Below are 15105 nucleotides of genomic sequence, written 5' to 3'. Positions count from 1 at the left end.
TAGCCATGGTTGGGCCGCTTTTCCTTTTGTGTTTTTGCGCCAGAAAGGAATGTAAAGCTGTTGCAATTCATGCATTTGTTCCTTAAATGTTAGCCATTGCCTATCCACCGTCACGCCTTTTAATGAAACTCCCCAATCTATCATAGCCAACTCACTCCTCATACCTTTGTAGTTTCCTTTGTTTAGATTTAGGACCCTAGTTTCAGATTGGACTACTTCACTTTCCATCTTAATGAAGAATTCTATCATGTTATGGTCACTCTTCCCTAAAGGACCCCACACAATAAGATTAATTAATCCCTTCTCATTGCACAATACCAAATCTAGGATAGCCTGTTCCCTAGTTGGCTCCTCAACGTACTGGTCTAAAAAATCATCTTGTACACACTCCAGGAATTCATCCTTCACAGTATTATTGCTAATATGTAGATTAAAGTCACCCATGATTACGGTAGTACCCTTGCTACATGTATCTCTAATTTCCTGTTTGATGCTGTCCCCTACATTACCACTACTGTTTGGAGGCCTATAGACAACTCCCACCAATGTTTTCTGCCCCCTGGTGCTTCTTAGCTCCACCCAGACTGATTCTACATCTTGATTTTCTGAGCCAATATCCTTTCTCACTATTGCTCTGACTTCATCCTTTACTAACACTGCCACCCCACCACCTTTTCCTTTTTGCCTGTCCTTCCTAAATATCGAATATCCTTGGATAATTCAGCTCCCAGCCTTAGTCACCCTGCAGCCATGTCTCCGTAATCGCAATTATATCGTATCCATTTACATCTATTTGTGCTGTTAATTCGTCTACCTTATTACAAATGCTTTGTGCATTCAGATACAGTGCCTTTAGATTTGTCTTTTTAACATTTTTAGACATCTTAACATTGTTTTGTTTTATGGCCCTATTTGTCCTATTACCATTTTTTCTTACCTGGACCCTATTTGTTAGTGCAATCCTTTGTTTGTACGCTCTGTCCCTTCCTGACACAATCTGGTTATCCTTACCCCAATCACTTTCCTGCACTGCTTCCTTGTCTTTTCTCTTTAGCATTCTAGATTTCTCTCCACCGGGACCCTCCCCCCACCCCCTTAGTTTAAAGCCCTATCTACCTCCCTAATTATTCGATTCGCTAGAACTCTGGTCCCAGCATGGTTCAGGTGTAGTCCGTCCCAACGGAACAGCTCTCTCTTTCCCCAGTACTGGTGCCAGTGCCCCATGAATTTGCACCATATTAGCTCATGTCAGGATTTTCAGGAAAGCTATGTGAAAACCATGTATATATCTGGGAACTGGGGAAGCTTTCACAAATACAGATAAATGAGCAGTTAAACCTGATCATATATTTAAAAAAACTTGGTGCCAATAAATTCCAAAGACTTACTCTGGCTGTTTTTCCTCTCCCTTCTACTTGGCATTTGCCAATTCCTGAGCATTACAGACAAGGAAGAGTGGCAGAGACTCATTACAAAAATTGTGTTGCTAGGCTGCACCTTAAGATTTGAAGATCTTCAAATGAGTAGCCAGCAAGATTCCTTTATTTTAGCCAGGCCAATCCTAGACATTGTTTCTTTCTTCGCTTTATTAGCTTAAAGACAATTTATTCAACATTGTAAAGAAGGAGGATCAAAGAAGGGCCAGTATTATTTCCCTTCTGTAGGTTCTAAGTTTTGTTTCCTCCTAGCCTTAAATAAATAGACACTTACCCTCCAGTGTTAGTTGTGGCTCAGTGGTTCCAATCTCACCTCTGACTCATTAAGTTGTGGGTTCCATCCAATTCAGAGATTTGAGCACATAATCCAGGCTGACACCAGTGCAGTACTGAGGGAATACTGCACTGTCTGAGGTATCGTCTTTTGGGTGAGACAGTAAACCGAGACCCCGTCTTCACCCTCGGGTGGGCGTAAAAGATCTCATAGCATTATTTTGAAGAGAAGGGAAGTTCTCTGCGGTGTCCTGGATAATATTCATCCTTCAACCAACATCACTGAAACAGATTAGCTGCTCATTATCTCATTGCTGTTTGTGGGAGCTTACATTATAAGTAACTATTCTTCAAAAGTACAAATTGGCTGTGAAGTGCTTTGGGATGTCCTGAGATTGTGAAAGGTGCTATATAAATTCGAGTCTTTCTTTGGTGCAGCAGGGCTACTCTGAGTGGGTAGAGGTTATTTTCCTGCAAACAGAAACAACAGCCAGCAGGGCAAAATTCTGTTTAGTCTTCATGGTGCTGCAGGCCTTTAAGGCCTGTATAGCTACAGCATAACTTCTACCCCCTAGTATTCTGGTCCTCTAGATATAAAGGCCAGCATTCCATTAGCCTTTTTGATTATTTTCTGTATCTGTTCATGACATTTTAATGATCTATGTACCTGGACCCCCAAGTCTCTTTGGTCCTATACTGTTTTTAGCTTTTCACCATTTAGAAAGTACCCTGTTCTATCCTTTTTAGGTCCAAAGTGGATGACCTCATATTTGCCTACATTGAAATCTATTTGCCAGAGTTTTGCCTGTTCACTTAATCTATCAATATCCCTTTATAATTTTATGCTTTCGGCTACACTGCCGCCTATCTTTGTGTCATCGGCAAATTTGGATATGTGGCTTTCTATGCCATCATCTAAGTTGTTAATAAACACTGTGAATAGTTGAGGCCCCAACACTGATCCCTGCGGGACACCACTAGTCACATCCTGCCCATTCGACTACCTGCCCATTATCCCTACTCGTTGTCTCCTGCTGCTCAGCCAATTTCCTGACCAGGTCAATAATTCGTCTTCAATTCCATGTTCTTCAACCTTAGTTAACAGTCTCTTATGAGGAACTTTATCAAATACCTTCTGGAAGTCCATATAAATAACATCCATAGACATTCCCCTGTCCACTACTTTAGTCTTAACAGGAACAAATCAAATCAAATCAAATCAACTTTTATTGTCATTGTTAGTGCACAAGTGCAGTACAACGAAATGTAGGCTTGCGGCTCCTGAGAGTGTACATTTAGATTAAGACATTTAAACATTCAACATACATTTGGCTTGTAATACATTAACATAAACATAACCATAATAAAGTGCATTGACAGATGTGCAGGCTTTAGAGTTTATTTGTGGAGTTCAGTAGGATGACAGCCCTGGGAAAGAAGCTGTTCCTAAATCTGGTCGTACGGGTGCGAATGCATCTGTAGCGTCTCCCAGATGGCAGGAGGGCGAACAGACTGTGGCTGGGGTGGGTAGGGTCTTTGATGATGGACCGTGACCTCCGTAAACAGCGTTTCTGGTATATGTGCTCTATGGTCGGTAGCCTGGTGCCGGTGATGCGTTGGGAAGTTTTGACTACCCGCTGCAGGGCTTTCCGGTCATAGTAGCTACAGCTGCCATACCATACTGTGATACAGTTTGTTAGGATGCTCTCTATTGTGCAGCGGTAAAAGTTAGAGAGGATCAGGGGTGACAGGTTACATCCCTTCAGCCTCCTTAGGAAATATAGGCACTGCTGGGCCGCCTTCACCAGAGAGGAGGTATTGAGGGACCAGGAGAGGTCTTCCGTGATGTGGACTCCGAGGAACTTAAAGCTGTCCACCCTTTCCACCACAGCCCCATTGATGTGGATGGGGGTGTGACTTCCGCCTTTAGACTTCCTGAAGTCCACAATGATTTCTTTAGTTTTCTTGATGTTAAGGGCCAGGTTGTTATCGGCGCACCACTTCACGAGATGCTGGACCTCCTCCCTGTCGGCTGACTCATTGTTGTTGGTGATCTGGCCTACTACCGTGGTATCATCCGCAAACTTGATGATGGTGTTGGAACCATGAACAGCCACACAGTCGTGGGTGAAGAGGGAGTAGAGGAGGGGGCTCAGCACACATCCTTGTGGGGCCCCCGTGTTCAGGGTCGGGGGGGGGAGGTGTGGTTACCTAATTTGACAGACTGGGGTCTGTTTGTTAGGAAGTCCAGGGTCCAGTTGCAGAGGGAAGTGTTCAGGCCAAGAGTTTGGAGTTTGGTGGCCAGCTTGTTGGGGACGATAGTGTTGAATGCTGAGCTGTAGTCTATGAACAGCATTCTGATGTCGGTCTCCTTACCATCTGAGTGATTCAGTGCCGAGTGTAGAGCAGTTGTGATTGCATCCTCCGTTGATCTGTTTGCACGATAGGCAAACTGGTGTTGGTCAAGAGAGGCGGGAACACTGGCTTTGATGTGAGCCAGGACCAGTCTCTCGAAACACTTCATTATGATGGGTGTGAGTGCGACAGGTCGATAGTCGTTCAGGCACGTCACAGCCGTTTGTTTTGGCACAGGAATAATGGTAGCGGTCTTGAAGCATGTAGAGACTACTGCCTGGGCCAATGACAGATTGAAGATGGCGGTGAAGACATCAGCCAGCTGATCAGCACATTCCTTGTGTACCCGTCCAGGGATGCTATCCGGTCTTGAACGGTGGCATAGTGGTTACGTTACTGGACTAGTGATCCAGAGGCCTGGACTAATGATCCATATTCAAATCCCACCAGCTGGGGAATTTAAATTCAGTTAAATAAATCTGGAATAAAAAGCTAGTATCAGTAATGGTGCCTTTTTAGGGAAGGAAACCTGCTGTCCTTACCCGGTCTGGCCTATATGTGACTCTAGACCCACAGCAATGTAACTGCCCCTCTGAAATGGTCTAGCAAGTTCCTCTGTTGTCAAGCAGCTCACCACCACCTTCTTCGGACAATTAAGGATGGGCAATAGATGCTGGCTTTGCCCACATCCAGTGAATAAATTTTAAAAAAAAGTTACCTCTTCAAAAAGTTGAATCAGGTTTGTCAGGCATGACCTATCTTTTACAAATCCATGATCTCTGATCAGCTGAAAATGTTCAAGTTGTTCAGTCACCCTATCCTTAATTATAGATTCTAGTAATTTCCCGACAGCAGATGTTAGGCTAACTGGTCTACAGTTCCCTGGTTTCCCTCTCTCACCATTCTTAAACAGCAGAGTGACGTGTGCAATTTTCCAATCTAAAGGAACGGTTCCTGAATCGAGAGAACTTTGGAAGATTATAGTTAGGGCATCTGCAATGTGCTCACCTACTTCCTTGGAAACCATCTGATCCTGGGGATTTGTTTTTTGCTGTAGGCCCATGCTGGCTAAGAATTGAATTGCGACTGCTCAAACCCATTTTACATAGTTTCCCTGCCTGCTTGCTGTAAGGATCCTATCATTCCATCAGTCTGGGCTCGATTTGAACTCTGGTCGCAAGTAAAAGGCCAGTTTGTAACCCACTGTGCCACCCAGGTCCTTTGTTTTTAGCTCTTTTGTGGTATTAAATGTACAGAGGTCTATGCTGGGTTTCGGAGCTTCCACAGGCTGCTGGCCATGACATGAAGTTGAAGTTCTTAAATTATCTCTGATAAAGTCTCTCTTTTCCCCCTTCTTTGTATATGTTCAATTCAAAGTACTTCCCCATATACAAACACTCTCTTGCTGCCTTTTTTCTCTCCATTGTTCTACTATTGGCATACTCTTAGTACCTTTTATTAACATGGGTTTATTAGTTTAATTTTTTGAAGAGTCTAACTTGTAACGAAAACAAATCTTGTTTCAGTCCTGCAGATACAATATACTATCACCGTGAGCCTCTGTGTTATTCCTTGGATAAACTACGTGTTGACCTTATCACCATTACTTCATGTCATGGAATGATGGTAGAATGTGAACCACGACTAGAAAAGCTTTTTCCAGATCATTCCACTTCTCGCCCACAGCAGTTCTCTGGAAAGCAAGTAAGAAAACCCAAAGCTGTCAATTTTATGTATGAAGGCTTTGCTAATGCTCCTGCATTTCCATATACAAAGCTGGAGAAGAACTGGGTGTGGAAGGAGGTATCCAGTTGTTGTGGTCCACATAGAAACCAATGGCATAGGTAGAATGAGGTTCTGCTGAGAGTTTGAGGAGCTAGGTTCGAAATTAAAACGCAGAACCTCACATAACAATCTCTTGATTGTTAGCAGAGCCACGTTCAAATTGGCATAGGGACAAACAGATTAGGTTAAATGCGTGGCTCAAAAAGTGGTGTGGGAAGCAGGGGTTTCACTTCATGGGGCGCTGGCACCATTACTGGGGAAAGAGGGAGCTGTTCTGTTGGGGCGGGCTCCACTGGTGTCCTGGTGAATCAAATAACTAGGGTGGTAAAAAAGGCTTTAAATAAACTAATTGGGGTGGGGGTGGGTGTGTGGTGGGAGAATTCAGGAAAGTGTGAATTCAAAAGCAGTAAAAGAAATGTCAAGGCTGTAGAGCAGAGTACCGATTTGAGTGAAAATAAGCAGAGTGGGTCAGGAAGGGACAAAGAGCTTAACAGAGGTAATAGGGCATGAGTGACTAAGGTGACATCGGGGAAAAATAGAAAAAAGTAAAAGCTAAAGGCACTATATCTGAATGAGCGAAGCATTTGCACCAAAATAGATGAATTAATAGCACAGTTAGAAATAAATGGTTTTGATCTAATAGCCACTACGGAGATGTGGTTGCAAGGTTGGGAACTAAATATTCCCGGAAACTTAACTTTTAGAAGAGATAGGCGAAATGGAAAAGGACGGGAGGAGAGGTAGCCCTGATAATAAATGATGGAATAAAGATAGTAGAGAGAAAGGATCTTAGCTTGGAAAATCAAGATGTAGAATCACTTTCGGTGGAGCTAAGAAACAACAAGGGGCAGAAAACACTGGAGGGAGTAGCATATAGGCCCCCTAACAGTAGTTGTAGTGTCGGGCCCAGGATAAATCAGGAAATTAGAGGTGCATATAACAAGGATCATACAGTAATTATGTGGGACCTTAATATTCATATAAACTGGGCAAACCAAATTTGCAGTAATAGTGCGAAGGACGAGTTCATAGAATGCATTCGAGATAGTTTTCTAGATCAGTATGTCGAGGAACAAACTAGGGAATAGGCTATTTTAGATCTAGTATTGTGCAATGAGAAAGGGTTAATTAATAACCTTGTAGTAAAGGGGCCTTTAGGGAAGAGTGACCATAATATGATAGAATTTTATATTGAGTTTTAGAGTGATTTAGTTAAATCCAAAATTAGGGTCTTAAATCTGAACAAAGCAAACTACGTTGGTCTGAGGGCGAGTTGGCCAAGGTAGATTGAGAAACTAGATTAAAAGATATGACTGTACATAAGCAATGGCAAACATTTAAAGAAACCATTCATAATTCACAACAAATATACATTCCCTTAAGGAATAAAAACCCCACGTGAAAATTGGTCCAACCGTGGCTAACAAGAGAAGTTAAATATAGTATTAGATTAAAGGAAGAGGCTTATAATGTTGCCAAAAAATGTAGTAAAGTAAGCCTGAGGATTGGGGGATTTTAGAATTCAGCAAAGGATGACTTAAGAAATTGATAAAGAAAGAGAAGAGAGAATGAGAGTAAACTAGCAAGAGACATGAAAACAGATTGTAAAAGCTTCTTATAGGTATGTAAAAAGGAAGAGATTAGCAAAAGTAAACGTTGGGTCCCTTACAGGCAGAGACAGGAGAAATTATAATGGGAAATAAGGAAATGGCAGAGACATTAAACAAATACTTTGTATCTGTTTTCATGGAAGAAGGCACAAAAACCACCTGGAAATAATGGGGAACCATTATAGTGAGAATGAGGAACGCAAAGAAATTAGTATTTGTAAAGAAATAGTACTGGAGAAATTAATGGGACTAAAAGCTGTCAAATTCCCTGGACCTGATGGCCTACATTCTAAGGTTTTAAAAGAGGTGGCTACAGAGATAGTGGAAGCATTGGTTTTGATCTTCCACATTTCCTTAGATTCTAGGATGGTCCCTGCACATTGGAAGGTAGTAAATGTAACCCCGCTATTCAAGAAAGGATGGAGAGAGAAAACTGAACTATATACCAGTTAGCCTGACATCAGTAGTAGGGAAAATGTTGGAAGTTATTATTAGGGACGTGGTAACAGGGCACTTTGAAAATCATAATATGATTGGACAGAGTCAACACAGACTTATGAAAGGGAAATTGTGTTTGACAAATTTAATAGAATTTTTTTAGGTTGTAACTAGCAGGGTAGATAAGGGGGAACCAGTATTTGGATTTTCAAAAAGCATTCGATTCGGTGCCACATAAGAGGTTATTATACAAAATTATGGTTCATGGGATTGGGGGTAATATATTAGCATGGATGGATTGAGGATTAGTTAATGACAGAAAACAGAGATTAGGGATAAATGTGTCATTTTCGGGTTTGCAGGCTGTAACGAGTGGTATATCGCAAGGATCAGTGCTGGGCCTCCGCTATTTACCATCTATATTAATGACTTCGGTGAGGGGACCGAGTGTAATGTATCCAGGTTTGCAGACAATACAAAGCTAGGTGGGAATGTAAGTTGTGAGGAGGACGCATAGAGGCTGCAAAGGGATATAGACATGTTAAGTGAGTGGGCAAGAACATGGCAGATGGAAAATAACGTGGAGAAATGTGAAGTTATCCACTTTGGTAGGGAAAAAAGGAAAAGCAGAATATTTTTAAATGTTGAGAGTGGGAAATGTTGGTATTTAAAGGGGCCTGGGTATCCTTGTACGTGAATCACTGAAAGCTAACATGCCGGCACAGCAAACAATTAGGAAAGCAAATGGTATGTTAGCCTTTATTACAAAAGGATTGGAGAATAAGAGTAAAGACAATTTACTGCAATATATCGGGCCTTGGTAGAGACCACACCTGGAGTACTGTGTACAGTTTTGGTCTCCTTACCTAAGGAAGGATATACTTGTCTTGGAGGGAATGCAACAAAGGTTCACTAGATTGATTCCTGGGATGGGGGGAATTGTCCTATGAGGCGAGATTGAGTAGACTAGGCCCATTTAAAATAAAAAGAGGAGAAATAGTGAACAAATTAATTAAACTCAGAGGATAAAACCCCTGGTCTGGAGGAATTACATCCACGCATTTTAGTAGAATCTAGGGAAGAGATAGCAGAGGCACGATTACACATATTTAATAATTCGTTAGAAACAGGTGTAGTGCCAGAGGACTGGCGGATAGCTAACATAACTATATTTAAGAAGGACGATAGAACATGTCCAGGGAACTATAGACCAGTCAGCTTAACATCGGTGGTAGGAAAAATAATGGCATCCCTACTAAAGGAGAAAATAGAATAACATCTAGAAACGAAAAGTATAATCATGAATAGTCAGCATGGATTTCAAAAGGGAAAGTTTGCTTAACCAACCTCATTGAATTCTTTGAATAGGTAATAGGGAGATTAGACAAGGGTAATGCAGTAGATGTAATTTATCTAGATTTCCAAAAGGCCTTTGATAAGGTACCACTCAATAGATTAATGAATAAGGCCAGAGAATGCGGAGTCGGGACAAATAGCAGAATGGATAGCTAGCTGGCTGCAAGACAGAAAGCAGAGAGTAATTAAAGGGTAGTTATTCAGACTGGCAGAGGTGGAAAGTGGGGTCCCACAAGGATCAGTGCTGGAACCAATGTTTTTCACAATTTATATTAATGATTTGGACTTTGGAATCACTTTCTAAATTTGCGGATGACACCAAATTTGGTTGGGTGGGGGCGGGTGTGGGTGATTGTCAATACTGAGGAGGACTGCAACAAATTGCAAGAAGACATTAATATACTTGCAGAATGGGCATATAATTGGCAAATTAATTTCAACACCGATAAATGTGAGTTATTACATTTTGGTAAGAAAAAGGTCACGTATTACTTGGAAAATAAGAATCTAAATGGCGTAGAAAAGCAAAGGGCTCTTGGGATACAAGTACACATCACTAAAAGTAGTGATGCCGATTAATAAGGCCATTAAAAAAAGCAAATCAAGCATTAGGGTTTTTTTTCTAGCGGGATAGAATTGAAAAGTAGAGAAGTTAGGCTAAACTTGAATTGATCCTTGGTGAGACCACACTTGGAGTACTATGTACAATTCTGGTCGCCAGATTATAAAAAGGATATAGAGTGACTGGAGCGTGTGCAAATTTTTTTTACAAGTTTGATACCAGAAATGTGAGGTTATACCTATCAGCAAAGGATGAACAGGCTGGGTTGTCTGAGGGGTGACCTAATAGAGGTCTTTAGAATTATGAAAGGTTTTAATTGAGTAGGCACAGAGAGTGTTTCCACTTATGGGGAAGAGCGAAACCAGAGGCTATCAATATAAGATAGTCACCAAGAAATCAAATACGAAATTCAGAAGAAACTTCTTCACCCAGAGAGTGGTGAGAATGAGGAACTCGCAACCACAGGGAGTGGTTGAAGTGAATAGTATACAGGAAATTTTTTTTTTATCCGGCACGGACGGGACCGACGTGGTGCCGGTTCATCAAAAATTCCGGATAACCGAATGCTATAGTAAAAGATAGGGAGAGCTGACAGCTCCATATAAAGCAACAAACACTGTTGCTTAGCAACAAGTGTAGAACAATGGCCACAAGTTCCAAGCGTCTCTGTAGCTTAGCAACAGCTGCAGCCACACCCTTGCACAGCAACAAACGGAGGAAGGCAAACAGAATATGAAGTAAAACCTACTCCTGAATTTTGCCGGTTAACCGAGATTTCTGGTTATTTAGGTGCCGGTAAATCAAAAGTTTCCTGTAGATGCATTTAAGGGTTATGCTGATAGTTAGATGAGGAAAGACTGGAGGAGGAGGCTCGAGTGGAGCATAAAACACCGGCATGGACTGGTTGGGCCGAATGGCCTGTTTCTGTGCTGTATATCCTATGTATATTCCCTAGAGTTTAGAAAAATAAGAGGTGATCTCATTGAAACATATAAAATTCTTAAGGGGCTTGACAGGGTAGATGCTGGGAGGCTAGTTCCTCTGGCTGGGCAGTCTAAAACTCGGGGTCACAGTCTCGGAATAAGGGGTCGGCCATTTAGGACTGAGCTGAGGAGAAATTTCTTCACCCAAAGGGTTGTGAATTTTTGGAATTCTCTACCCCAGTGAGCTGTGGATGCTCAGTTATTGAGTGTATTCAAGGTAGAGATCAACAGATTTTTTGGATACGAAGCGAAGCAAGGGATATGGGGATAGTGCTGGAAGGTGGAGTTGAAGTGGGAGATCAGTCATGATTCTATTTAAAGTCAGAGAAGGTTTGAAGGGCCGAATGCCCTACTCCTGCTCCTATTATGTTATTTTCTTACTTAGCAATCTGTGCTGATAGAAAAAAACAGTTCATGGTTAAATTCTGTTTCTGATTTATTGTTGTGGGTAGTTTTATAAAGAGAAATATTAACTCATCTGGGAGACATTTTTGAATGTGGTTATACAGCTTGTTAGATTTTCTAGACATTGTTGCTCTTAATCTTTTTAAAATTCACCCAGATTCAATCAAGTGCTAACTGTCCAGTAATGAACAGAATACCATTACAGGTAGACTATCCTTTATCCGAAAACCTCGGGACCAGCCGTGTATCGGTTTTCGGAGAATTTCGGATTTCGGAAGGTGGGTCGACTGGGGTCCGCGGGGGGTCGTGCGCACGACCCCCCGCCGACCCCCCCGCGGACCCCCGCCGGCGCGGAACCCCCGCCGACCCCGACCCCCGCCAACTTACGGTCGGGGGGGGCCGGCGGGGGGTTGTGCGCACGACTTACGCTGACACTCAGCGTAAGTCGGCGGGGGTCATGCGCACGACTTACGCTGGACTTACGCTGACCGAAAAAACCTTCGGTTTTTAGAGGGTTTCGGTTTTCGGAAGTCCGGATAAAGGGTAGTCTACCTGTATTTGAAAAGTATTCCTGTTTCCAGTTTAGCAAGCTTTTTACTTTGTGTAAAGCTGATGTGCAACATTGATCATCATTTTAGTAATCCAAGTGGGAAGTCCAAACTTAGATTTTCTGCTGTGTACAGGAAACTCTTTTTTTTATCCGGGACCGGCGTGGTGCCGGTTTATCAAAAAGTCTGGATTACAGAGAGGTATAGTTAAAAGGTACGAGAGCTCCGTACACAGCAACAAATCCAGGCTTCCCTGTTGCTTAGCAACAGGTGCAGGAACTCCGGGCACAGACCAAGCGTCCCTGTTGCTTAGCAACAAGTGTAGGAGCCCTGGTTACACAGCCACAGATCCAGGAAGGGCCACTAATATGAAGTAAAACTTACCTGAAATTACTCCTGAATTTTGCCGGTTAACAGATTTAGGTGCCGGTAAATCGAGAGTTTCCTGTAGTAGGTCCAATTTTTAGGAAGGAACGGCGATACAGGTCCAAGTCAGGATGGTGTGTGGCTTGGAGGGGAACTTGTAGGTGGTGATGTTCCCATGCGTCTGCTGCCCTTGTCCTTCTAGGTGGAAGAGGTCGCGGGTTTGGAAGGTGCTGTTGAAGGAGCTTTGGCGAGTTGCTGCAGTGCATCTTGTAGATGGCACACACTGCAGCCACAGTGCGCCGGTGGTGGAGGGAGTGAATGTTGAAGGTGGTGGATGGAGTGCCAATCAAGCGGGCTGCTTTATCCTGAATGGTGTCGAGCTTCTTGAGTGTTGTTGGAGCTGCACTCATCCAGGCAAGTGGAGAGTATTCCATCACACTCCTGACTTGTGCCTTGTAAATGGTGGAAAGGCTTTGGGGAGTCAGGAGGTGAGACACTCGCCACAGAATTCCCAGCCTCTGGCCTGCTCTTGTAGCCACAGTATTTATATGGCTGGTCCAGTTCAGTTTCTGATCAATGGTAACCCCCAGGATGTTGATAGTGGGGGATTCAGCGATGGTAATGCCATTGAATGTCGAGGGGAGATGGTTAGAGTCTCACTTGTTGGAGATGGTCATTGCCTGGCACTTGTGTGGTGTGAATGTTACTTGCCACTTGTCAGCCCAAGTCTGAATGTTGTCCAGGTCTTGCTGCATATGGACACGGACTGCGTCAGTATCTGACGAGTCTCGAATGGTGCAGAACAGTGTGCAATCATCAGCGAACATCCCCACTTCTGACCTTATGATGGAGGGAAGGTCATTGATGAAACAGCTGAAGATGGTTGGGCCTAGGACACTGCCCTGAGGACCTCCTGCAGTGATGTCATGTGATTGAGATGAATGACCTCCAACAACCACAGCCAACTTCCTTTGTGCTAGGTATGATTCCAACCAATGGAGAGTTTTCCCCTTGATTCCCATTGACTTCAGTTTTGCTAGGGCTCCTTGATGCCACACTCGATCAAATGCTGCCTTGATGTCAAGGGCAGTCACTCTCACCTCACCTCTTGAGTTCAGCTCTTTTGTCCATGTTTGGACCAAGGCTGTAATGAGGTCAGGAGCTGAGTGGCCCTGGCGGAACCCAAACTGGGCGTCAGTTAGCAGGTTATTGCTGAGTAAGTGCCGCTTGATAGCACTGTCGACGACACCTTCCATCACTTTGCTGATGATTGAGAGTAGACTGATGGGACGGTAATTGGCCAGGTCGGATTTGTCCTGCTTTTTGTAGACAGGACATACTTGGGCAATTTTCCACATTGCCGGGTAGATGCCAGTGTTGTAGCTGTACTGGAACAGCTTGGCTAGGGGCGCAGCTAGTTCTGGAGCACAAGTCTTCAGTACTATTGCCGGAATGTTGTCAGGGCCCATAGCCTTTGCAGTATCCAGTGTCTTCAGCCGTTTCTTGACATCACGTGGAGTGAATTGAATGGGCTGAAGACTGACATCTGTGATGCTGGGGACCTCGGGAGGAGGCCGAGATGGATCATCCACTCGGCACTTCTGGCTGAAGATAGTTGCAAATGCTTCAGCCTTGTCTTTTGCACTCACGTGCTGGGCTCCACCATCATTGAGGATGGGGATATTTTTGGAGCCTCCTCCTCCTGTTAACTGTTTAATTGTCCACCACCACTCACGACTGGATGTGGCAGGACTGCAGAGCTTTGATTTGATCCGATGGTTGTGAGATCGCTTAGCTCTGTCTATCGCATGTTGCTTCCGTTGTTTGGCATGCAAGTAGTCCTGTGTTGTAGCCTCACCAGGTTGACACCTCATTTTTCAGTATGCCTGGTACTGTTCCCGGCATGCTCTCCTGCACTCTTCGTTAATCCAGGGTTGATCTCCCGGCTTGATGGTAATGGTAGAGTGAGGGATATGCCGGGCCATGAGGTTACAGATTGTGGTTGAATACAATTCTGCTGCTGCTGATGGCCCACAGCACCTCATGGATGCCCAGTTTTGAGTTGCCAGATCTGTTCGAAATCTGTCCCATTTAGCACGGTGGTAGTGCCACACAACACGGTGGAGGGTATCCTCAACATGAAGACGGGACTTCGTCTCCACAAGGACTGTGCGGTGGTCACTTCCACCAATGCTGTCATGGACAGATGCATCTGCAACAGGTAAATTGGTGAGGACGAGATCAAGTAGGTTTTTCCCTCTTGTTGGTTCCCTCACCACCTGTTAGATCCTAGCCAATATTTTACTGAGTGTGGCATCAAAGAGCCCCATTAAAACTGAAGTCAGTGGGAATCGGGGGTAAAACTCTTCACTGGCTGGAGTCAAACTTAGCACAAAGGAAGATGGTTGTGGTGGCTGGAGGTCAATCATCACAGCCCCAGGACATTGCTGCAGGAGTTCCTCAGGACAGTGTCCTAGGCCCAACCATCTTCAGCTACTTCATCAATGACCTTCCCTCCAACATAAGGTCAGAAATGGGGATGTTCGCTGATGACTGCACAGTGTTCAGTGCCGTTCACAACTCCTCAGATAATGAAGCAGTCCATGCCCGCATGCAACAAGATCTGGTCAACATTCAGGCTTGGGCTGATAACATTCGCGCCACACAAGTGCCAGGCAATGACTATCTCCAACAAGCGAGAGTCTAACCACCACCCCTTGACATTCAACGACAATACCATCGCTGAATCCCCCACCATCAACATCCTGGGGGATCACCATTGACCAGAAACTTAACTGGACCAGCCACATAAATACTGTGGCTACAAGAGCAGGTCAGAGGCTAGGTATTCTGTGGCGAGTGTCTCGCCTCCTGATTCCCCAAAGCTTTTCCACCATCTACAAGGCACAAGTAAGGAGTGTGATGGAATACTCTCCACTTGCCTGGATGAGTGCAGCTTCAACAACACTCAAGAAGCTCGACACCATC

General features: G+C 43.9%; 1 protein-coding gene across 17 annotated transcripts in view; it reads left to right on the top strand.

Annotated features, from left to right (window-relative positions):
* Positions 1-15105, top strand: part of agbl5 (AGBL carboxypeptidase 5) — a 264564-nt gene that overhangs the window by 78138 nt on the left and 171321 nt on the right. For all 17 annotated transcript variants that reach the window (XR_015079514.1, XM_085996885.1, XM_085996882.1 and 14 more), the window contains one exon: positions 5591-5768. Coding sequence is in view for 16 of the 17 variants with exons in the window: in XM_085996885.1 (XP_085853011.1) it covers positions 5591-5768 (178 nt within the window). In the remaining variant the exon portion in view is untranslated. The remainder of the gene's footprint in view (positions 1-5590; positions 5769-15105) is intronic.

Source organism: Somniosus microcephalus, chromosome 9, assembly GCF_052327205.1.
Source record: "Somniosus microcephalus isolate GS21.2 chromosome 9, FLI_Smic_1.0, whole genome shotgun sequence".
Lineage (NCBI taxonomy): Eukaryota > Metazoa > Chordata > Chondrichthyes > Squaliformes > Somniosidae > Somniosus > Somniosus microcephalus.
The sequence above is the reverse complement of the archived record's forward strand: the minus strand, read 5'-3'. Positions and strand labels throughout refer to the sequence as shown.